At 47.4% G+C, this 23,381-nt stretch overlaps 2 protein-coding genes across 8 annotated transcripts in view; one reads left to right on the top strand and one right to left on the bottom strand.

Moving 5' to 3' along the window:
• The window catches only part of FAM149B1 (family with sequence similarity 149 member B1), a 102,594-nt gene extending 89,421 nt beyond the window's left edge, over positions 1 to 13,173 (bottom strand). For 3 of the 4 annotated variants that reach the window (XR_012754230.1, XM_075348948.1, XM_075348950.1), the window contains exons 1-5: positions 13,096 to 13,166; positions 11,642 to 11,877; positions 11,466 to 11,549; positions 9,034 to 9,157; positions 6,974 to 7,116 (exon numbers count right to left, since the gene is read on the bottom strand). Coding sequence is in view for 3 of the 4 variants with exons in the window: in XM_075348948.1 (XP_075205063.1) it covers positions 6,974 to 7,116; positions 9,034 to 9,157; positions 11,466 to 11,549; positions 11,642 to 11,688 (398 nt within the window). In the remaining variant the exon portion in view is untranslated. Of the gene's footprint in view, positions 1 to 6,973; positions 7,117 to 9,033; positions 9,158 to 11,465; positions 11,550 to 11,641; positions 11,878 to 13,095 lie in introns of all 4 variants that reach the window. The other variant, XM_075348949.1, reaches the window with a different exon arrangement.
• Positions 13,174 to 13,216: 43 nt separating this feature from the next.
• The window catches only part of ECD (ecdysoneless cell cycle regulator), a 34,078-nt gene continuing 23,913 nt past the window's right edge, over positions 13,217 to 23,381 (top strand). Inside the window, exons 1-4 of one of the 4 annotated variants that reach the window (XM_075348947.1) lie at positions 13,217 to 13,319; positions 16,092 to 16,310; positions 18,566 to 18,683; positions 23,013 to 23,100. In XM_075348947.1, the coding sequence (XP_075205062.1) occupies positions 16,106 to 16,310; positions 18,566 to 18,683; positions 23,013 to 23,100 (411 nt within the window). In that variant the 5' untranslated portion in view covers positions 13,217 to 13,319; positions 16,092 to 16,105. Of the gene's footprint in view, positions 13,320 to 13,348; positions 13,503 to 15,159; positions 15,388 to 16,091; positions 16,311 to 18,565; positions 18,684 to 23,012; positions 23,101 to 23,381 lie in introns of those variants that run through there. The other 3 variants (XM_075348946.1, XM_075348943.1, XM_075348945.1) reach the window with 3 other exon arrangements.

The raw sequence follows: 23,381 nt of genomic DNA, 5'->3' as shown, positions 1-23,381 counted from the left end.
TAAACTTTGCATGCGCCTTCTATTAATGGCCAAAAAGAGAATTTTGTTACTTACCGTAAATTCTTTTTCTTATAGTTCCGTATTGGGAGACCCAGAAAATGGGTGTTTAGCTTCTGCCTCCAGAAGACACACAAAGTACTACACTTAAAAGTGTAGCTCCTCCCTCTGAGCTTATACACCCACTGGTAGCCAGTCATAGCCAGTTTAGTGCAAAAGCTGAAGGAGAATAGCCACCCACAAGTAGAACCGAGTAAGAACCGGAACAACCGGAGACTCTGTCCACGACAACAGCCGGTGATAACACACGGAACAAGAAAATTGCCAACAGGCAACAGGGAGGGAGCTGGGTCTCCCAATACGGAACTATAAGAAAAAGAATTTACGGTAAGTAACAAAATTCTCTTTTTCTTTATCGTTCCTTTGGGAGACCCAGACCATGGGACGTTCCAAAGCTGTCCCTGGGTGGGAATAAACAGAAAAAACTAAGAAGTAGGCGGAGCCTAACTTCACAAGTGGGCGACAGCCGCCTGAAGGATGCGTCTGCCCAAGCTCGCATCTGCCGAAGCATGAGCATGCACTTGGTAGTGCTTCGAAAAGGTATGCAGGCTAGTCCAAGTGGCAGCCTGACAGACTTGTTGAGCCGTAGCCTGGTGCCTAAAAGCCCAAGAGGCACCGACAGCTCTGGTCGAGTGTGCTTTGATCCCCGGCGGGGGAGGCACCTGAGTACTCTGGTAGGCGTCCGAAATGGTCGATCTAATCTAACGGGCCAAGGTCGGCTTAGAAGCAGAGAGACCCTTGCGCCGCCCTGTGGTTAGCACAAAAAGAGAGGTGCACCGCCTAAGCGCAGCGGTGCGAGACACATAGATCCGGAGAGCACGCACCAGATCTAGAGTATGCAGCGCTCTCTCAAAGCGATGAACAGGGGCCGGACAGAAGGAAGGCAAGGAAATATCCTGGTTAAGGTGGAAGGGAGAGACCACCTTAAGAAGAAAGTCCGAGGTCGGACGGAGAACTACCTTGTCTTGGTGAAAAACCAAAAAAGGTGACTCCGAGGAGAGCGCAGCCAAATCAGAGACTCTCCTGAGAGAAGTTATGGCAACTAGAAAGGCCACCTTTTGAGAAAGACGATACAAAGAAACCTCCCTAAGGGGCTCGAAAGGGGGTTTCTGCAATACCATGAGGACCAAGTTAAGGTCCCAGGGATCCAAGGGCCGCCGATAAGGCGGAATGATGTGAGACGCACCTTGCATGAAGGTGCGGATCTGAGCCAGCCGGGCGAGACGCCGCTGGAACAGCACTGATAGAGCTGAGACTTGTCCCTTGAGAGAGTTGAGGGACAGTCCTAGCTGCAGACCGGACTGTAAAAAAGACAGAAGTGTCGGCAAGGAGAATGGCCAAGGAGGATGGTCAGTAGAGCGACACCAGGACAGGAAAATTTTCCAAGTCCTGTGATAGATCTTAGCGGAGGAAGACTTACGGGCCCGAGTCATAGTGGAGATGACTTCAGGAGGGATACCAGAAGCCGTCAAGATCCAGGACTCAAGAGCCACGCCGTCAATTTGAGAGCCGCAGAATTCAGGCGGAAAAACGGACCTTGTGAGAGTAGGTCTGGACGGTCCAGGAGATGCCACGGCATCTCTACGGACAGATGGAGCAGGTCTGGATACCAAGCTCGCCTGGGCCAGTCCGGTGCAATGAGGATGACTCGACAGCCCTCCGTTCTGATCTTGCGCAGAACTCTGAGCAAGAGAGCTAGAGGGGGAAACACGTAGGACAGACGAAACTGGGACCAGTCTTGAACCAGTGCGTCTGCGGCGAATGCCTGAGGGTCGTGGGAGCGAGCCACGTAAACGGGAACCTTGTTGTTGTGACGGGATGCCATTAGGTCCACGTCCGGAGTGCCCCATTTGCGACAGATTGACTGAAACACTGCCGGGTGCAGGGACCACTCGCCACCGTCCACGGTTTGACGGCTGAGATAATCTGCCTCCCAGTTTTCCACGCCTGGGATGTGGACTGCGGATATGGTGGACTTGGAGTCCTCTGCCCATTGAAGGATGCGTTGTACTTCCAACATCGCCAGGCGGCTGCATGTCCCGCCTTGGTGATTGATGTAGGCAACCGCTGTCGCTTTGTCTGACTGGACTCGAATGTGCCTGCCCGCCAGCAGGTGGTGAAATGCCAGGAGAGCCAGAAACACGGCTCTGGTTTCCAGCACATTGATTGAAAGGGCTGACTCGGACGGAGTCCAAGTGCCCTGCGCTCTGTGGTGGAGATATACCGCTCCCCAGCCGGATAGACTGGCATCTGTGGTGAGAATCACCCAGGACGGGGCCAGGAAGGAGTGCCCCTGGGACAGGGAGAAGGGCCGAAGCCACCACTGAAGAGAGCTCCTGGTTTGTGGCGACAGAGCCACTAACCTGTGTAAGGAGGAAGGCCGCTTGTCCCAACAGCGGAGAATGTCCAGCTGCAGGGGGCGCAGATGGAACTGGGCAAAGGGAACAGCCTCCAGGGACGCCACCATTTGACCCAGCACCTGCATCAGACGCCTGAGGGTATAACGGCGGGGCCTCAGCAGAGAGCGCACCGCTAGCTGGAGGGACTGCTGTTTGACTAAGGGCAACTTCACAAGTGCCGTCAAGGTCTCGAACTGCATCCCTAGGTACGTGAGACTCTGGGTCGGAGTCAGAGTGGATTTGGGCAGATTGACCAGCCACCCGAATTGAGCTGGAGTGGAGAGAGTGAGCGAGACACTCCGCTGACAGTCTGCGCTGGATGAAGCCTTGACTAGAAGATCGTCCAGGTAAGGAATCACTGCCAACCCCTGGAGGTGCAGAACTGCAATCACTGCTGCCATGACCTTGGTGAATACCCGAGGGGCCGTGGCCAACCCGAAGGGGAGAGCCACGAATTGGAAGTGATCTTCTCCTACTGCAAAACGTAGCCAACGCTGGTGTGACACTGCAATTGGCACATGCAGATAGGCATCTCTGATGTCGATGGATGCCAGGAAATCCCCTTGGGACATAGAGGCAATGACTGATCGCAGAGACTCCATGCGAAAGCGCCGCACCTGAACATGCTTGTTGAGAAGCTTCAGATCCAGGATGGGCCGGAAGGTACCGTCCTTTTTGGGAACAAGGAAGAGATTTGAGTAGAAACCTCTGAACCGTTCCCAGGCGGGAACCGGTACAATTACTCCATTGGCCTGTAAGGCTGCCACGGCCTGTGAGAAGGCGGCAGCCTTGGAGCAGGGGGGAGTTGAGAGAAAAAATCTGTTTGGCGGACTGGAAGAGAATTCTATCCTGTAGCCGTGGGAGATGATATCTCTCACCCACTGATCGGAGACGTGTTGAAACCAAGCGTCGCCAGAGTGGGAGAGCCTGCCACCGACTAAGGACGTTGCTGGAGCGGGCAGATAGTCACGAGGAGGCTGCCTTAGTGGCAGCAGCTCCTGCGGTCTTCTGTGGACGCGCTTTTGTGTGCCAGTTGGATTTCTGGTCCTTGGCTGAGTTAGCGGACGAGGCCGAGGGCTTAGAGGACGACCAGTTGAGGAACGAAAGGAGCGAAACCTCGACTGATTCCTACCCTGGACAGGTTTCCTGGCTTTAGTTTGAGGCATGGAAGTACTCTTCCCGCCAGTAGCTTCCTTAATAATTTCATCCAGCTGTTCTCCGAACAGCCGGGACCCAGCAAAAGGGAGCCCAGCAAGGTACTTCTTTGAAGAAGCATCTGCCTTCCACTCTCGAAGCCACAAGATTCTGCGGATAGCGAGGGAATTAGCCGAAGCCACCGCAGTGCGGTGAGAAGCCTCCAGCATGGCAGACATGGCATAGGATGAAAAGGCCGAAGCTTGGGAAGTTAAGGCATCCATTTCGGGCATAGATTCCCTGGTGAGGGAATGCATCTCCTCTAGAGAAGCAGAGATGGCCTTGAGAGCCCACACTGCTGCAAAAGTCGGAGAAAATGCGGCCCCTGGCGATTCATACACGGATTTGGCCAGAAGGTCAATCTGGCGGTCAGTGGAATCCTTAAGGGAAGTGCCATCAGCCACCGACACAACGGTCCGGGCTGCGAGCCTAGACACCGGAGGGTCTACCTTTGGGGACTGAGCCCACTCCTTGACCACCTCAGGTGGAAAGGGAAAACGGCCATCAGAACCACGCTTTGGGAAGCGCTTGTCAGGACAGGCCCTGGGCTTGGTCACAGCGGCCTGAAAACTGGAGTGGTTAAAGAACACACTCTTTGCTCTCTTAGGCAAGGTAAACTGGTGCTTTTCTGCCAGAGAGGGTTGCTCCTCTGATACTGGCGGATTGAGATCCAGTACAGAATTAATAGAAGCAATCAAGCCACTAAGATCTGAGTGACTTTCGGACAGATCAATGGGGCACATGGAGTTAGCCTCCGAGCCCCCTGTAAAGGCATCCTCCTCATCCAGCAAGTCAGCTCTGGAATCAGAGCCACGGGAGGAGGAGGGAGAGGGAACCCTGCGTCTCTTCTTAGGAGGACGGGGTCTGGGCCCTGATGATGAATCCTCTGTGAGCTCCGGTCCTGAGGGACCCCTAGCAGCAGAGGCACCCTGTCAAGGGGGCTGATGCATATTCATCAACGTCCTGGACAGAAGTCCCATGGACTCAGCAAAAGACTGGGAGATAGACCTAGAAAAGGATTCTACCCAAGCCGGGGGTTCAGCTACAGGAGCAGGAGCAGCCTGAGAAACCACTGGGGGTGAGACTCCAGGCTGTGGCACCGCCAAGTTAGAGCAGGCATCACAATGTGGGAAGGTGCTCGGTTCAGGCAGCAGGAGCTTACAGGCAGCGCATACAGCATAAAGCTTTGGGGCCTTGCTCCTCGTGTGAGACATGCTGCTGGAGTGGGGGCTCTGCCAGAGAATGAACCCCAGAGAGTATATACAGAGGTCCACAACCGGAGACCGGTTGTGGCTTACCAGACAGCTGGAGCGGTGTTGTGTGCCCTCCAGATCCCGAAGCCCGGACCCCCAAGCACAGCACCTCAGCAGAGATGCTGCAGACCAGCGCTGCAATGACTGATCGCAGAGAGAACGCTGAGAAAATGGCCGCCAGAGCGAAGAGAGGGGGCGGGACTTGCTTGAGGAGCGGGATCTGGAGGGCCATAGAGACCTACAGGGGAGGGGACGCACACTGCAGTGGGGAGTGTCCCTCCCCTGTACAGAACGGCCGCCAGGAGGAGCCGAGCCTGTCCCTTTGCATGAGTGACATGCGAGGGCAGTGAAACAGAAACTAGGCCTCCGGCGAAGCCGGGGCCTAAATCTGAGCGGCGCGGCCGACGCGCAGGCACCATCGGCGCGGTTCTCAGGCGACAGCTAGAGAACCCGCCGGAAATGTCAGTAAACACAATAAGCACACTCTCCCCCAACAATAAAGTACAGGGACCCCGAAATCTAAACGTCTCAGGTACTTAGCTGCTGAGACGCAGGGCCAAGTCCCTGGGGATGAGTGCTCCTGTCTAGCAGGGTCCTGAAGGGCTGCGGATGGAGACCGGTCTCCTGCCAAGCATGGAGACCGTGCTGGCTCCCACTTAAAGCCAGAGCCCAGGAGGGATGGTGAAGGAGCACGGCATGTAAGGCTCCAGCCTAGGAATCAACCTTACAACACCGCCGACACAGTGGGGTGAGAAGGGACATGCCGGGGGTCCAGACGTGGACCCGTACTCTTCATCTCGTTCAAAAAGGAAAAAAAAATCATATGAGAATGCATGTGTGGATGTATGCCTCCTGAACACAAAGCGATAAACTGGCTGGGTCTGCTCACCAGGGGGTGTATAAGCTCAGGGGGAGGAGCTACACTTTTAAGTGTAGTACTTTGTGTGTCCTCCGGAGGTAGAAGCTAAACACCCATGGTCTGGGTCTCCCAAAGGAACGATAAAGAAATAGTAATCCACCTAATCTACCTTGTCATAAGTGAAGATTTCTTAAAGGTAATCTGTCAGTAGGATCAACCCTCCTATATGGGAATGTAGGTTTTAGAAAGTTGAAAAAAAATGATCTCCCTGAGAATCTTCCTCCAGAGTTTAAGTGAAAGAGAGTGTATCCAGTGTGAGACATGTAGATTAAGAGAACAGACTGTCAGTCATTACATGTCTCACACTGTTAATTCCCCTTTTCATTTATGATAAGAGCTGAAGGAAGAGTCTTGGGGAGATCTGTGTCAGGTCCATAGATCTTAACAGCTCATTTACATATTAAAAATGTGGATTTCTCTGGAATAAGACATCGGATCGCAGATATCAAGGCATCATTTTATTCAACTTGAAAATTGACGAAATTGAAAATGGAGCAGCACTCCCCACTGATTTGTGAAATAACAGCATATTATTTGGTCACCACATGATGAGTGGATCCTACTGCCGAAACTTAGCTAACCTGCCAGGCACCAAATGTATTAGGTGATTTAGGCACATTGTGACCTTTACTTTACAAAGATTGTTTCTTACAATGCAATAATGTGCACCAAAATCTTGATGCAAACTAGAGGCACCAAATATGCTAATCTGTAGATGGTGCAAAATAAAAAGACGTCCCAACTTTATCATCTACTATGAGCCAATGTGATGAATTTGATGCACTTGAAGGCTGTGTTTTTTAGGCCAGGTTCAGACGGTGGTATCTCATGCTTCATATAAGGATTGGACCGGACAGACGGACCGTGGGTCTCCTGATCCAAATTTACAGCTCCATTAACATATATGAGTCTGTTAGCTCAGGTGAGAAGAAAAGTGGTCAGTCCGGGCATCATGGTTTGTATACAGACCGGCAAATACGACCGTCTCACCCTGGCCTTGGTGTAAGGTTACACTGCCTAAAAAATAGTCAGGATTAGCAGACCATTTCTATTATCCACAGATATCGCTGACCATGTATGCAGGGGTTTGACTGTATTTCTCATCACACATGAAATACTACATGACAATCATCTCGCAGTGAGTGTAATACCGCAGATGTGGGAAGGACGACGTCCATTGACGGCACTCTTCTTGTAAACCTTCCACGAGTGTACTGGCCTTCTGTTCATACAGCAGCTCATCAATCTGCTTAAAAATCTTCTGCACTTGTCTTGTTGCGGCCTGGTCAAACTCCTGCCGGCACAAATCAGAAAACATGGGATCAGACAGCGTCCTAATCTCATTACTGCGTGGTTATCTGTATAATGAATGTCCCTACCTAAGCTAAAGCTTTCTTCCAGAAGGTAGAAGGTGTCTGGATAAAGGCTCATACATTAGATTGACATTTTTGGGGTTGTCATTCTCACAAACACACAAAGGTCCATATGTGTTTTATGGTTCCAAATGGAAAAAGGAAATAAAGTGCAGTCGCCAGGACTGATTTATGTTAGAGAACGAGGAGAATCATATTTGGGGCCTGTGCACATGTTGCAGATTTGTCACAAAACCTGACGGGCTTCCTGATGCCAGCAAGGTGAATGAGAATCCTGAGGTCTCATGCACACGTTGCTTATTTTTTTTCTTGTAGATTTGGTGCAGATTTAAATCTACAGCATGTCTATTCTTTCAGCGTTTTTGCTGCATACTAATAATGAGTGGGGGAAAATCTGCAGCATAAATGCATTTCCTGCCAAGAGATGCAGAAATGGTGCTGAAATTTCTGCACCAAATTCTTAATGTGTGCGCATAGCCTGATCCAGAGGTCCCCAACCTTTCTGACCTTGAGAGCCACATTCAGCTCTGAAAAAGAGTTTTAAGCCATATCCAGCTCCCACCCCATCACAGGGGTGACACCCAGAGCCCCCATTATTGGTATAATGACAGCAAAAGCTTTTCCACAGAAAATCCAGATGTTCCTACCTTACCCGTTTTCAGATCTGCTCAACTATGTGGGGCTACTCACAAAAGTCATCATCTAAAGACCTGCTCCTCATAGTGGTTTGCTAGACCTGATGCTAATGTACCAAGCTGGAAGATAGCCGTAAGCCATACATCAAGGGCCTGTGAGCCACATGTGGCTCCTGAGCCACAGTTTGGGACACCCCTGCCCTAAACGGTAAAGAAGGAAACAAAGCAAAGACAGTAATGCTCTTGAATTTTGAGATGTGACAAGTCCATTGATGACGATGTTATCAGCAGAGACAGAAGCCTACAAGTGATCAATTCCCCTGCAAAAATAAACCTTCAGGATATCTCTATTAGGATGCATTCATACATCCATGTGAAACATCCATGTCAAATTTTTTCTAGGACAGCACACGGACCCATAGAGGTTCATAGATCCATTTACAAATCTGTGAACATCATGGCTCCAAGTTGTGAGATCCGTGCGACTCAGAGCATGACCTGTTCTCCGTGATCTGAATCGGCCATTCAAGTCAATGAGGATCCAAGAAACACAGATGCACATCAGAAAGCTTCGCTTTGCTTCACCTATGCTTCTGTGTCACACAGACCTTTTCCTTATTAATAAATGTGACTACAAACATGACCTTCCAGGGATCTTTTTATTGACTTGGGAACCCACCTCTTCAGTGGAAAAAAAACAAAATGGATCACAACAAAAATAGAAGCAACCAGTATAACACTAGAGAAAAAACAGATCCGCTTCCTATGGATGGTTGGTAACAAACAGATGTGTGAATGTAAACAAATACAGCTGCTTTCTGACTATAGACGATCATGAGTCCCTCCTTTTAAAATATCAGCATACGCCAGTGAGGCACAGAAGATAATTCAGCTCCACCTTGTCATCTAGCACAGTGATTTTAGTGGTGTGATAACCCAAACCTGTGATTAATTTAAAAACTACCACCCAAATCAGTGGCGATAGTCCCTTATTTCCACCTAGGAATGATTCTATGGTTTTTACATTCAATTTTATTCATTGTACATTTTTGGAACATTTTTGTCCTAATGGTTTGTCCACAGTGTGCCTAGATATACTATGCCTAGTCCTATAAAATGGTTGTATTACTTTAGGTATGGGAGATAAAACAATCTGCACCTAAAGACTGGACATTCTGTACCCACAGAGCATTTATTACTTACATCAAAGCCCCAGGACAAGACTGAGCTGTTGTCGGTAGACAGGCCGGCGCAACTCTGAAACTCCGACCATGAAACCTCGGTGTCATTCCTGGGGAGCCCAGAGTTTCCAGAAACATCGGATTTGCTGCAAATATAAAAAGAAAACACAGATCTTTATTAATGCATCATAATACACATCACAGATATTAAAGGATTATTCCAGTGTTCTTCATGGGTAGAATTGCAAAGGGATTGTAAAAAAAACCAAAACAGGCAACTTTGCAAATTTGTAACATTTCTCTCTATTCTCCAATCTAAGGATTAATGTATCTCCTTGTGGAGAGTGACATGCCAGTATGAGGAGACCTGTATGCCGTGCAATGCTCCTCTGGGAAATTTGATATGCAAATTGTCTCTTCAGAGAGGAAGAGGACTTAAGGCCCAGTCACACTAAACAACTTACCAGCGATCCCAACAACAATATAACCTGATAGGGATCGCTGGTAAGTTGCTAGGAGGTCGCTGGTGAGATGTCACACTAAGCGACGCTCCAGCGATCCCACCAGCAACCTGACCTGGCAGGGATCGCTGGAGCGTCGCTACACGTGGAAGCGATGCTGCGCTTGGTAACTAAGGTAAATATTGGGTAACCAACCCGATATTTACCTTGGTTACCAGCGACACCGCTTAGCGCTGGCTCCCTGCACACCTAGCCACAGTACACATCGGGTTAATTACCCGATGTGTACTATGCTACGTGTGCAGGCAGCAGGGAGCCGGCTTCTGCGGACGCTGGTAACCACGGTAAACATCGGGTAACCAAGAAGCCCTTACCTTGGGTACCCGATATTTACCTTCGTTACCAGCGTCCGCCGCTCTCACACTGCCAGTGCCGGCTCCCTGCACTCCTAGCCACAGTACACTTCGGGCTAATTACACGATGTGTACTCCAGCTACAGTGTGCAGAGAGCAGGGAGCCGGCACTGACAGCGGCGGACGCTGGTAACGAAGGTAAGTATCGGGTAACCAAGGAAAGGGCTCCTTGGTTACCCGATATTTACATTGGTTACCAGCGTCCGCAGAAGCCGGCTCCTGCTGCCTGCACATTTAGTTGTTGCTCTGTCGCTGTCACACACAGCGATGTGCGCTTCACAGCGGGAGAGCAACAACTAAAAAATGGTCCAGGACATTCAGCAACAACCAGAGACCTCACAGCAGGGGCCAGGTTGTTGCTGGATGTCACACACAGCAACATCGCTAGCAAGTTGTGCCTCAGCAGCGATGTTGCTAGCGATGTTGCTTAGTGTGACAGGGCCTTTAAACTCTAGTGCCTCCTATTGGAAGTAGCAATCCTAAAAGTCAATATAGACCCTTTAACCCTTCACTCCCAAGCCGGTTTTCACCAAATGTTACAATTGTGACCAGTGTCACTTCATATGATAATAACTCTGGAACGCTTCAATATTTCTCAGTGATTCTGGGACTGTTTTTATCGTGACATATTGTACTTCCTGTTAGTGGTAATTTTTTGTTGATATGATTTGCATTTATTTATGAAAATATTGAAAAATTAAAGAAATGATAGCATTTTTTTCAAAATTTGAATTCTGATGCCCTTAAACCAGAGTTATATCAGACAAAATCATTAATAAATAACATTTCCCACATGTCTGTTTTACATCAGCACCATTTTTATTAAAACATAATATTTTTTATTAGGAAGTTAGAAGGGTTATAAGTTTTTCAGCAATTTCTCATTTTCCAACAAAATTTACAAAACCAGTTTTTACTTTGTTTCTTTTTTAGGGGCCGCATCCCATTTGAAGTGACTTTGAGGGGACTATGTATCAGAAAATACCCAAAAGTGAGATTATTCTAAAACCTGCACTCCTCAAAATGTTCAAAACCTCATCCAAGAAGTTTATTAACCCTTTACGTGCTTCACAGGAATTAAAGCAAAGTGGAAGGAAAAATGAAAATTTTACTTTTTCATCAAAAAAATATTGCTTTAGTCCAAAATTTTGCATTATCACAAGGGTAACAGGAAAAAATTGAGCATTCAATTTGCTGTGCAATTTCTGCTCAGTATGCAGATACCCCATATGTGGTGGAAAACTACTGTTTTGATGCACGGCAGGGCTCGGAAGGGAAGAAAACCGGACTGATTTTTTTTGTTTATACACTAGTGTGAGTGAACCATAAGAGTGCGGCATACTCACTGTTAGGACTCCGCTGTGTCACTCTCCCGCCGCTTCTCATGTGCTCACACACATTTTGCCTACTTGTGATCACATGCCAATTTATATACATTATCCACCGTCTCACATTATATATACGATTATTCCTGCTGATCAAGATGTTATACCTGGGTCCTTTATATCCCATTCACTGGTCATAATGAACAGTCCATCCCATAATGCAAGACCATTTCACACTCAGAAGCCATATTGTACCTTTCACTGCTGAGAGACCCGGAAAATCCTTCTCCTTTGTCGGGATGAGGGTAATTTTCTGCAGCTTGCGAGAGGGTCTGATTACTAAAAACACAGGTATGAATAGCATTATTAGATACTGAAAGCAATGACACTTATAAGAGGCGGCTGTCCATGTACATGGGCAGGGGACTTACATTTGTGATGACTGTGATACTGGTTTCCTTTTGTATCTGGAAATCATCCTAGTACACAAGTCACTGTGACATTTCCTCTTGATGTCTGTGGTTCACAAAAATGAAGAAACTTTCACACTAAGTATTGCAAATATCATCATTTCCCGACTGTTCTTCCCTTTAAACAATCAGGCTTTCGGCTTCCAAGCCCTTGGCCGGCTCTTCCCAGCACCGCTGCAGGTGATTGACAGGTCGATCTGTACATGCGAGGGAGAGACCTGTCAATCATGCAGTTTGGGCAGCAAGAATTGCAGAACAAACCGAATAAACAGACAATATGATACATAAGGACAACTCAGGGATTCCAAAGGGGGTCTGTCCCCAGGCTAATGTTTCTCCATCACAGAACAGCATAAAATAGGGACAAATACCCTGATTACAGCCAGGTCACTTGACTCCTATGTGACATCACTGTTTTATCTACTCAGCTTGGTTCTCAGTCTAAGGCAAATTTGATTGACTTGACTACACTGTGCATAGGCAGAAAGCTGCTGATTAAAAGTGGGGGCAGGTATAGATAAGAGTTTATGAACGTGGAAGAATAAACCAGGAGGTCATCAGTGAGAGAACTAGATCTGCAGAAGATAAAAAAGTGTGCATCAAAACTACAGCGAGCAGCCCAGTAAGTGACATCACTGGAATCAGGGTCTGTGTTCTTACTCCATGCTGCTCTCAGATGGGGCAACAAAACCTTGGCAACAGAGTTGATTCCACATTATTTGTCGACCTCCTGATTGCTGGTGGGCGGGCACTTCTGCTTGACTGACAGTTGAGACCCACAGTATAGGAAGCATATTTGCTTCTGCAGCATCAGTAAAGCAATGGTGGCCGGGGTAGCGCTTACAAGTTCTACTGCAAAAAGCTAGAAAACACTGCACACGATCAGCCACCATTGCTGGACGGGTCCCCTAGGCAACGAGAAGCAAACTAATAAAAATATAAATTGTGCACAAGAAGTGTATTCTCACATTGTCTGCACATGTTGATTTGAAACCAATAAAAGTTTGTTTAAAAAAAAAAAATTAAAATTGTATTAGGAGAAATACTAGGAAATTATAAAAGGGCTTGATTTTTACAAAAGATGGAGATGACCCTATAGTGATGCCACGGCCGCCATGGAATAGTCACCACCCACTCGTGTCAGTCAGGCTCACACACGTCCTGATGCCCTCCACCTGGGGAAAGGAGGCTGTGCCCAGGCGACCACCTCTCCTGCCGACCCCCAGAGCAGGACCCCAGGACAGTACAGACTGCAGGCGGAGAAGCCAGGCTCACACCCTGCTGGAGATGAGAACCCTGCGACTTGTGGTTCTACAGAGAGCCGTGTAACGAGCCCTCCCCACCGTCACCGGGATCACCGTCACGCGGGTCACCGACCCCACCGTCGTCCCCTCCGCCATTGCCCCGGTTCCCACCTGCGGAGGAGATCCCTGCTGTGCGCTGCTTTCCGGCCGCCGTAAGGACGCTCTGTAGTCGTCATGACTCCCGCAAACGTCATTCCTGGCGACGTCCTCCTGTCACATGTTCCTGCTGGAGGCGCCTTATAATGACGTCACCACAGACCCATTCTGCTTCCTCTGGAAGTTTGACAGGACTGGCTGCTTGGTGCGGAAAGAAACAGAGGATTGTTCAAACTGAGGTAACCGCCATGCTGCTGGTGCGCTGTGCTGAGACCCCCATGGCTGCAGTGAGTGGGCTCAGCACCGGGTTGTGGGTGGTGGCGATGCAGTCAGTCCTGAAGATCCACTATAGCGGCACAGGAGCTCGTGGCGTCACCATGGGGATGGTTTAGTGTCACCAACGTTTCCATCAGAAATGCCAGGTGTGAGTGTGAGGAGGTGTTCATGCGTCTTCCATAACTGGGATCTAAGGATGTGAAAGGGTTAATGGCAGCCTGTCTGGTAATGTATGGCATTTAAGTGGTTAACGGGCTTGTGCCAAATATGTAATTTATATCCTGTCCACAAGGTGTGCAATAACTTGCTGATCACAGGTGGGTGGGGTGATCCCTGGGACCCCACTGTACCCCCCCCCCCTCCCCCAGAATGGGGAAGTCTGAATGGAGTAGGGTCTTCAGTGGGTGTAATGGAGGACTGCAGAGCCCCATTTCAGGATCGAGGGGGTTAGTGATCGGCCCCCCCAAGTGATCCGAGGGTTCTCCTATCCAGTGCATAGAGGGAAGTTTCTAAATTGTTTAAAATCCCTTTTAATGTCAGCATCCATGATGTATGACAGTGGTAGTAACAGCATCCTTGGCTGTGGGGGGCAGTGCAAGGATCAGTGTCAGTGGCTATAGTGGTGGGGGGTAACTGCAGTCCCCAAGGTGGTGTGGATGGGATAATTCAGCGGGGGAGGGCAGTAATGGCTGCACTGGTGTCTAACTATAAAACTTGGTGATGGCATTTTAGGTTGAGTAGAGTATTAAGGAGTTAATTGAAACATCTGTGGTCTGTGTGATTGAAAGATTAAAGAAGTTGTCCAGTTACCAAAACTGTTTTTTTTTTTTTTTTTGATAAATCTTGCTATTATGTGCCTCTAAACACATCTATCGCGTTATTTTACCAATATTATCTTTTATCATGGTCTAGCATAACATCTTCATTTCTGGCTCCAGCTCTGATGGAGTTAATCTCTCTCTTAACTTCCTGTGTTCAGTTACTACAACTTCCATAATCCTTTGCAGTAACTAGCAATCTATCTCCCAACCCATTCTGACTGTTCCCTCCCCTCAGATCTCCACCACAACAGTTCCCTCCCCTCCTTCCTGTGTGCACTGCCTAATCATGGTATAGAGCTTTTATCCTTTGGTCTTTCTGTGCTGCATGTCACTATCTGTCTCCACTATGGGACTTGTAGTGCAGGTGACCGGATGATACATGTCACTAACTGCCCCTCTCTGTGATTTCTGCTGCATAGTACCAACTGTATACACTCTCACCTGCACTACAAGTCCCATAGTGGAGACAGTGACATGCTCTGCTCTGACACATAGTGTGCTGCATGTCACTGTCTCCACTGTGGGACTTGTTGTGCAGGTGAGAGTGTATACAGTTGGTAGTATGCAGCAGAAATCACAGAGTGGAGACAGTGACATGTATCATCCGGTCACCTGCACTACAAGTCCCATAGTGGAGACAATTAGTGACATATAGCACACTATGTGTCAGAGCAGAGCATGTCACTGTCTCCACTCTGGAACTTGTAGTGCAGGTGACAGAGTGGAGCAGATTGGTCCCATGCAGCTGTGCTGCTGGTGGGAGTATATGATCACACTGCCGACACCGCCCGTTCTCCTGACAGCTGAGCACAGCGGGCGGGTGGACAGTGTGATCAGATACTTGCGTGACAGGGGGGATTTCAGTGGAGGAAACCCCCCCCTGTACTCCACACTGGAGCCCGTACCTGCCACAGCTGAATGCTGGTAAGCGTCTGCTTTCACCGCTCCACAGTAAAGTTCTCCGGCTCCTCCCCTCGATGCTGTGCTGTGACGTGCGGTAGTCACCGCCCACAGCCCTGTCAGTCACTGTGAGTGGCGCCGGCATCCTGTGACGTACCCGTCTTGTTTGAGAGCCCGGAAATGCCGGGACGTCAGAGGATGCCGGCGGCCACAGCTCCAGGCGGTCATGTGACAGGCACTGAGCGTGCAGGATAGCGCCGCTCAGTGCCAGAAATGGAAATAGAGGCTATTGAAGAAGATGCAGACAATGGTAAGTGAAAATCATTGGGGGAAAAAAAAAAATGGGTGGACCACCCCTTTAACCCTACCCTGTGTCAGGGGTCTTCTCCCCCAGTCGTGTCTTCTCTTTCAGATCAATAAGACATGTTAGTAGCTTGATTCCTGAGAGCAGATAATGGTGGAGAGGACTCTGGCTGTAAAGTTCTGTTCGCGTTTTGCTTGTGTGAATGTTTGTAATAGAGGTTCCTCCAAAGATGGGGTTCGGTATGGTGGTATCTAGTTGATGAATTTCCACCAGTTGCCCATCATCAGAGTTGCTTATTGGCCAGAAGGCAATCGTTTCTGCAGCTACTCTGAGGGCACTAACTGTACTGGAGCTTCCTAGATTTAGAAAGATTTGTCCAGAACTCATGTAAATTATTAGTAGCTAAGGAATTCATAAGAAGATTAAATGGACTCTGTCACCAGGTTTGGTTTATAGCCACCTTATGTGAGAGCAGCATCATGTAGGGAGAAGAGTCCTGAACTCCAGTGATTTATCCCTTATGGGCTCTTTATTATTCTCTAAGGAGCCCAGTAAGTGACACATCACTGGAGTTTGGGTCTCTTCCCCCTACACTGTGCTGCTCTGGTAAGGGGGAGAAAAACCTGGTGTAGGTTCCCTTTTAATAATCACACTAAAACTTAAAAACAATATTCACTTATTTTCTTTAAGACTCCTCTTTTTTACCTTAGTCATCTTGTACACCATGGAGAAGCCAAAGAAAATGCTGGTTGTGGAAGACTTTGTAGAATATCACCTTTTCCTGGTGCCTGAGGGGCCAAGTGACCCTGCGAAGCTCAAACAGATATTGCAGCAATACATAGAAGAGATCCTCGCTAAACTTGCTGCATTACTGGCTGATTACATCTGGCAAAGCCAAGCATTTCATCTGAAGTATATATCAAGCAAAGGTAAGAGGATGCACATAGAGGGAGGCCAACGATGGTAATCACAATGGGGCGCTCCTGTTCATGAAAATCCAGCTCTGGTGGAGAGCCTGAGTAATAGAGATGCGGCTTTAACTTTTTCACAGATACTTACTAGGTTTAAGGTTAGTGAATGGAAAATTGTTTGTCAACAATCTGAAAGCCTGTCCTGAGCAGCCCAACTATCCTCTGTACAGAGGGAGGGTATTATGTCCTAAATTCTGTGTATGGATGTCATCTATAGCGTATTTCAGCTTTTGGATGTAAAACAAGTGTTTCCAGAAAGAGGTGAGGATCCAAGTATATTGGTATGGTGCGAGGCTTCTCAGTGTGATCTCATTACGCACCAGATACGGTATATGGGCTGCTTGTTTTCTGCTTTGCTATTAAAGGGAAACAGTCGCTAGGTTTTTCATCTGAGAGCAGCAGAATGTAGGGGTGGAGACCATCATTGCTGCAATGTGTCACTTTAGTTTACTGAGTGCTATAGTAAAAATATCATGGATTTCTGTTCTGAAGATCTCTGGATGCGGAGTACTGTATAGCCCGGCTCACACCACTGATCGGCTGCTTTCTGTGTACATTGACAGAGCAGATGAACAAAGAGGTATGGGACACCCAGTCCTGCAGTGATTGTCTTCTGCTGATAAAACACTGATCTTATTGACACAGCCCAGTAAGTGACATATAGCTGGAATCAGGGTATCTGCCCCTACATCATGATGTACTGAGATCACATGGCAAATGCTGACCAATTTGCCTTGAGGATCGTTCACCAGATTACACAAAACGAATTGATCTTAGTTTTAAGATTCATGTCAGAAAGGCCATATAACAATGACGTTTTAATCTCCAACCTGTTCCTCTAGAGAGGGATGTTTGTAAGGTGATTAATTTTGTTACTTGACTGAATATTCTTTTCAAGATTGACAGCTCCTCCATGTACCCTCCCCCTTCCTTCTGCTGAAGAGATCTGCCGCTGCTCAGTACAAGCTGCAGCTGTCAGGCTGGGTAGGCACATGCTGTACACTTGAACTCACTGACTCTCTCTCTAGCTGGACTCCTATAATGCTAAGGTTGTTATTCAGTGTTCTGACATGGATTTTGAGACTTCTTCAGTTTCATCAGATCTTAAGATTTTATGTATTTATTTATTTATTTATTTATTTATCTTCATTATATGAACTAACATACCCACTATATATTTTTTTTTCCCCTCCCCCCTGAGAGATATGTATGGCAGGACACTTCTAGCACATCCTCTACACTTTTTCCACCTGTTCTTCAGTACCTCCTTTCTGTCCCACACTAATTGTACTTTATTTTTGCAGACACTATGTAGTAGTGACGCTCCCGTGTCCCCATACAGTAGTAATTCTTCTGTCTCCTTTGTGACCAAATGCTGGTGTATGAAATATTACTACTGTATCGGGGACACCAAGATACTTTATGGCCCCCATGTAGTAATGTTTTCCTATGTGGCCCTGATAAATTAATAATGTTTTGCAATTCTGTTCCCCATTATAGTAACTGCCCTCATAATGCTCCAATACTAATTAAAAAAAAAAAACAACAAAACACAATCTCTCCCCTGTCCCTGCTCCCACATAGTAATGCTCTATCCTCTTCTCTCCCCTGTCCCTGCTCCCACATAGTAATGCTCTATCCTCTTCTCTCCCCTGTTCTTGCTCTACACCTGCAGTCCTATGAGAAGCCCGTGGCTGTAGAGCATGACAGCGTCACGTTGCACCGGCCTCTGACAGGCCTGCAGCTGTATAATAAGTAAGGGGCAGGGAGCCAGCGGCTATCGACCACAATAGTTTTCAACTAAATTTTTGTTCCTCAGACGTACCCCTAGATAACAAAAGCTCTAGGCCCGACCGGGCCCCCATCACCTACAGTCACATACTGTGCGACCGCCATCATTATGTCTCTGGCTGTTAACCATTTGAATGTGCCTGTTTTTGCCTGTGTTTTGTTTTCTCAATCCTCCTTCCCCGTTTGGTACAATTGAAGATGTAACCTGTCGTGTCTGTGTCCTGTACAATGGATTTGTGTAACATTTGTTGAAACCTCAATGACCATAATATGATTGCAGCTCGTCAGGTGAATCTGGTGATGGATCCTCTTTATGATGCTGCTCTCTGACTTGTGTGTACAATGACAGTCTTTATTTGAAGAATCACTTTTGTGGGCCATAGAATAAATGTAACATGTCTGTCTATTCTTTTTACTACTAGGTGATGTTCCTGCCCACATTGGAGGAGTGACACGTTTTGGTGACAATATAGAAGATGAGTGGTTTATAGTCTACCTTGTTCAACAGATCACAAAGGACTTTCCAGAACTAGCAGCCAGGTACCTTGGTTTCTACTACATGTATATGGGAAAGTAAAGTCAGATATTGTTTTCTCTCATAGCACCTCACCAGTGGTTCTCTAGCCTAAAGAATCGTATCGTTTTCAGGCAATAAATCTGAACATTTGTACCTCAAATTGCTGTACAGCATCTGACAGGGGTAGGGTATCATATCTTGACCCATCCTCTCTGGCAGAAGCATGTATGGATATTGCCTTAAATAGCCACAACAGATTATTTCAGCCCAAGGTAAAGATCCATAAACGTGCTCCAAGCACTCCTTCTCACCCGACGCGTTTTCCTTTTCTTTTTTTTTAAGCGATTCATCAGGGGAACATTTTTGGAGGCTGCAGTGTAAGACACAATGAGCTATAGACCAGTCTAAGGGCCACCTCTCACTAAGCAACATCGCTGCTGAGGCACGACTTTTGTGACGTAGCAGCGATGTTACTAGCGATGTTGCTGTGTGTGACATCCTGCAACAACCTGGCCCCTGCTGTGAGGTCGCCGGTTGTTGCTGAGTGTCCTGGACCATTTTTTTAGTTGTTGCTCTCCCCCTGTGAAGCGCACATCGCTGTGTGTGACAGCGACAGAGCAACAACTGAATGTGGAGGAAGCGGGAGCCGGCTTCTGCGGACGCTGGTAACCAATGTAAATATCGGGTAACCAAGAAGCCCTTTCCTTGGTTACCCGATATTTATTTACCTTCGTTACCAGCGTCCGCCGCTCTCACACGGCGAGTGCCGGCTCCCTGCACACATAGCCAGACTACACATCGGGTAATTAACCCGATGTGTACGCTGGCTAGGAGTGCAGGGAGCCAGCGATAAGCGGTGTGCGCTGGTAACCAAGGTAAATATCAGGTTGGTTACCCGATATTTACCTTAGTTACCAAGCGCAGCATCGCTTCCACGCGTCGCTGCTGGCTGGGGGCTGGTCACTGGTTGCTGGTGAGATCTGCCTGTGTGACAGCTCACCAGCAACCCGTGTAGCGATGCTCCAGCGATCCCTGTCAGGTTGCTGGTGGGATCGCTGCAGCGTCGCTTAGTGTGACGGTACCTTTAGTGGTGCTGAGGATAAAGTAAATACAGTGCTATAAAGGTCCCCAAAAGATGAAAAGAATGTTACCTTATCAAGGAAGCATGGAACTTTCTTATCCCTCTGCATGAGCTTTCATGTCACGCTGTGTCAGGGGCCGCGCTTCCTATGGAGTCCACGTGGACTGACCGGTATTTTTATTTCCTGTCCAAAGGTTGCTCAATTACAAAATCGCGCGATATGTGACTATAGTCACGTGATCGCGTGGGCGGGTGTTTGAACGCCGCGTCATAGACCCGGTCACGTGGTTCCTTCAGTTTCCTGGCCATGTATGTGGGGGCACATCACTGCTAGTGAGTTCATGAGGGTTTAACAAAGTGCAAAAAGTACAGGTTTTATAGATAGAGATCTCTATCTGTGTGAGATGTAATAAGACCTGCTCTCAGCTCACTGCAGATTGGTTGCAAGTTGATCACAACAGGTAAGTGTGATTATGAATACAATAATGGGGTTGGTTCAGTACAGCAGAGTTATGTCTGCTATGAAAGGAGGAGAGTTGGTAGATTTTGTAATGTGGCGCAGCTAAACTCCGTGCTGCCTCCTCATCTAGCAATATTTAAAACTATTTAACTTTTACAGTAAATATTAAAAAGAAAAACAAAATGCCGCAGAACACCACCGGAACCAAAAATAAAATAATGGCTGACGTGTTTTTTTTTTTTTGTGTACTTTTTATTTAAAAAAAAAAAAAAAAATGTGTGTACATATACACACATCTTATTGTACGCCACTTTAAAAACAATGTTGCAAGTACATCGTATGGTAAAATTAATGTGAGGAGAAGAAAGCAGGAGGTTTTAAGCCAGTGCATACCAGTTTATAGTGTTCTAGAGGCTTCATTACAAATTTGCCAACCCACTTAGTGCCCCCACATAACAATATACAGTATTGGATTCAATGCAAGCTGTGGAAATCCATGGTGCAGTAGGTTCCCCCTAAGGGTGGCTGCAGGTCTGTGTAAAGAACAGAAAAACTGAGATGGGAACACTATTTTAGAGCCAATGAGACTTAAAAAAAAAAAATAAATGTATCAGGTGCAAGGTTCTCTACTGGAAGAAGGGATCCAAGCCTGGCTGTATGACTGGACCAGCCAAAACGGTTTGAAGGACAGTGACCATAGTTTTAAGATCTGACTAGTCCAGAATCACCCCTGGCTGCTTCTCCCTACACTGCTCCAGGTGATTGGCCCAGTGTTAATCCGGTATCACCGGATCCTCAAACCGCAGCATTTGAGTAAAATCTACCTGGCTGCATTTGTGCAGAATATTAATCACCTGCAGCACATGGGTGTTCTCCCTCCAGATTTCAGAAACTATACTAAGGCTATGTGCGCACGTTGCGTTCTATTCCGCAGCGTGAAGTCACTACATATGCGTCTCAGAACGCAGCCGAAAAAGTCACATTCTGAGACTCATTCGTCAGAACGCAACGTGCACACATTCATGCAGAACGCACATTTTTGACAGTACGGGCCCACTTAGCTCTGCAGCATCCCCATAGACTTGCAGCAGAGCCAAGTGGGACCGAACTGTCAAAAAGAGCATGGCTGGCTGCGAGATAGAGCTGTGCGATCAGAATGAACTCTGATGAACTTCATCCAACTTCATTGTGATCGCGCGGCTCTGTGCGTGTGCCACGGCTTGATTTGTGGTCACATGTGAAGGACTTACCTGTGATTGCAAATCCCCTTAGTGACTGCAGTGAGCCACTCGATCAGCTGTGCTTTCACTCAGGTTACTTGCGGCCACAGCAGGAGTCCTCCACCTGAGAGCGGTAGCCGTGCGTAACCTCAGTGACAGCACAGCTGATCGCGCGACTCTTTAGTTGCTGCATGAAGCTGACAGAAGCGGCGGTTTTCTACTGCTGCTCCTGTCAGCTTCCAATGTAGCAGAGCTGAAAGAGTCGTGGGACCTTGCGTGGTTTGTCGGACCTGGAGGTGTTTAAGGGTTAATAAAGTGGTGAAAGGGTATGGTTTTGTTTTTTTTTTCTTTCATTACAAATAAAGAAAATAAACACACACATGCAAAAAAATTCTTTAACTTACAGGTTAATCATGGAACGTATCTCGGGGAAACGCCTGCCATGATTAACCTAGGACTTAGTGGCAGCTATGGGCTGCAATTAACTCCTTATTACCCCATTTGCCACCGCACCAGGGCAATTTGGGATGAGCCGGGTAGAGTCCCGGGACTGTCGCATCTAATGGTTGCGGCAATTCCGGGTGGCTGCTAGCTGATATTGTTAGGCTGGGGGGCTCCCCATAACGTGGAGCTCCCCATCCTGAGAATACCAGCCTTCAGCCGTGTGGCTTCACCCTGGCTGGTATCCAAATTGAAGGGGACTGCACATCGTGTGGTGGCTTATTTTTTTTTTTTTTTTTAACTGCTCGATATAGCCCCCCCCACCGGTGGCTGTGATTGGTTGCAGTCAGACTGTCAGACCCGCCCCCACGCTGAGTGACAGCTGTCTCACTACAACCAATCATGGGCACCGGTGGGGGGGAAGCAGGGAATACTAGATGGATTAATGAGCGGCCGGCATTTTCAAAAGAGGCGAAGCCGCCACAGTGTGAACGGCGTGCAGCGCTGCGCCGGTGATCGTGGATCGGTGAGTATGAGAGAGGGGGTGGGAGGGAGATACCGAAAGACCTGCGTTTATGTCAAAAAAAACATGCAGATCGCAACAAAAATGCTGTACAAACGCACTGCTTAGCATTTTGGCAGCGGTTTTCTACAACTCATTTATTTCAATGGGCGTAGAACGCTGCCAAAACGTACAAAAGAATTGACATGCTGCTTTTCTAAACGCAGAGATTTTGTCAAATTTTTGACAAATAAAAACGTTGCGTTTCAAAAAGCATCGTGCGCACAGATTTTGCATGATTCTCATAGACTGGGGAATCAGAACGCATGCATTTTGTCAATGACACAGTCCAGTTGTAAACGCAGAAAAAAAACGCAACGTGCACACATGGCCTTAGAAACGGGCGATGACTCCATTGTCTCGCTACAGACCTGCTTCCCAAATTGCTGTCCCTGCTCCCCAGCTATACTGGAGAGTGACGTTTTGGTGGTCTCCTTCCTACCTCTTCTGCCGGTAGACTGTTTAAAAATATAACAATTTCTATGAATTGGTGTTACCGATTGTCATGGAGAGCTGGACAGAATAATTGTTTGCACACCCATCCGCTTACTGTGCGAGGTTCTTATGCTACTCTTACATTTAATACAGGGTTGAGGACAACGATGGAGAATTTTTACTGATAGAAGCAGCCGATTTCTTGCCCAAGTGGCTGAAGCCAGAAAATAGCTCCAATCGTGTAAGTACGTTTCTTCATAGGCAACTCCTTTAAGACTATTCTGACATACTAGGGCTAAGTCCACATGCTGCAGAAAACGTGTTCACAACAAAACTATACCTTGTGCCAGAAAATGCAGCCGAAAAAGTGTGTGCGTGGTTTTTTTTTTTTTTTTTTTTGTTCTGCTTTTTGGTGAAATCCATGGCAGTAAGGACAAAAAAAAAACACTGGACAAAAAAAAACGCGCACAGAATAGACATACTGTGTGTTTTTTGTATGTATATTTTTTTTTTTTTTTTTTT

Source organism: Anomaloglossus baeobatrachus, chromosome 5 (assembly GCF_048569485.1).
Source record: "Anomaloglossus baeobatrachus isolate aAnoBae1 chromosome 5, aAnoBae1.hap1, whole genome shotgun sequence".
Classification (NCBI taxonomy): Eukaryota; Metazoa; Chordata; class Amphibia; order Anura; family Aromobatidae; genus Anomaloglossus; species Anomaloglossus baeobatrachus.
This window is presented reverse-complemented; position numbering and strand designations above follow the sequence as displayed.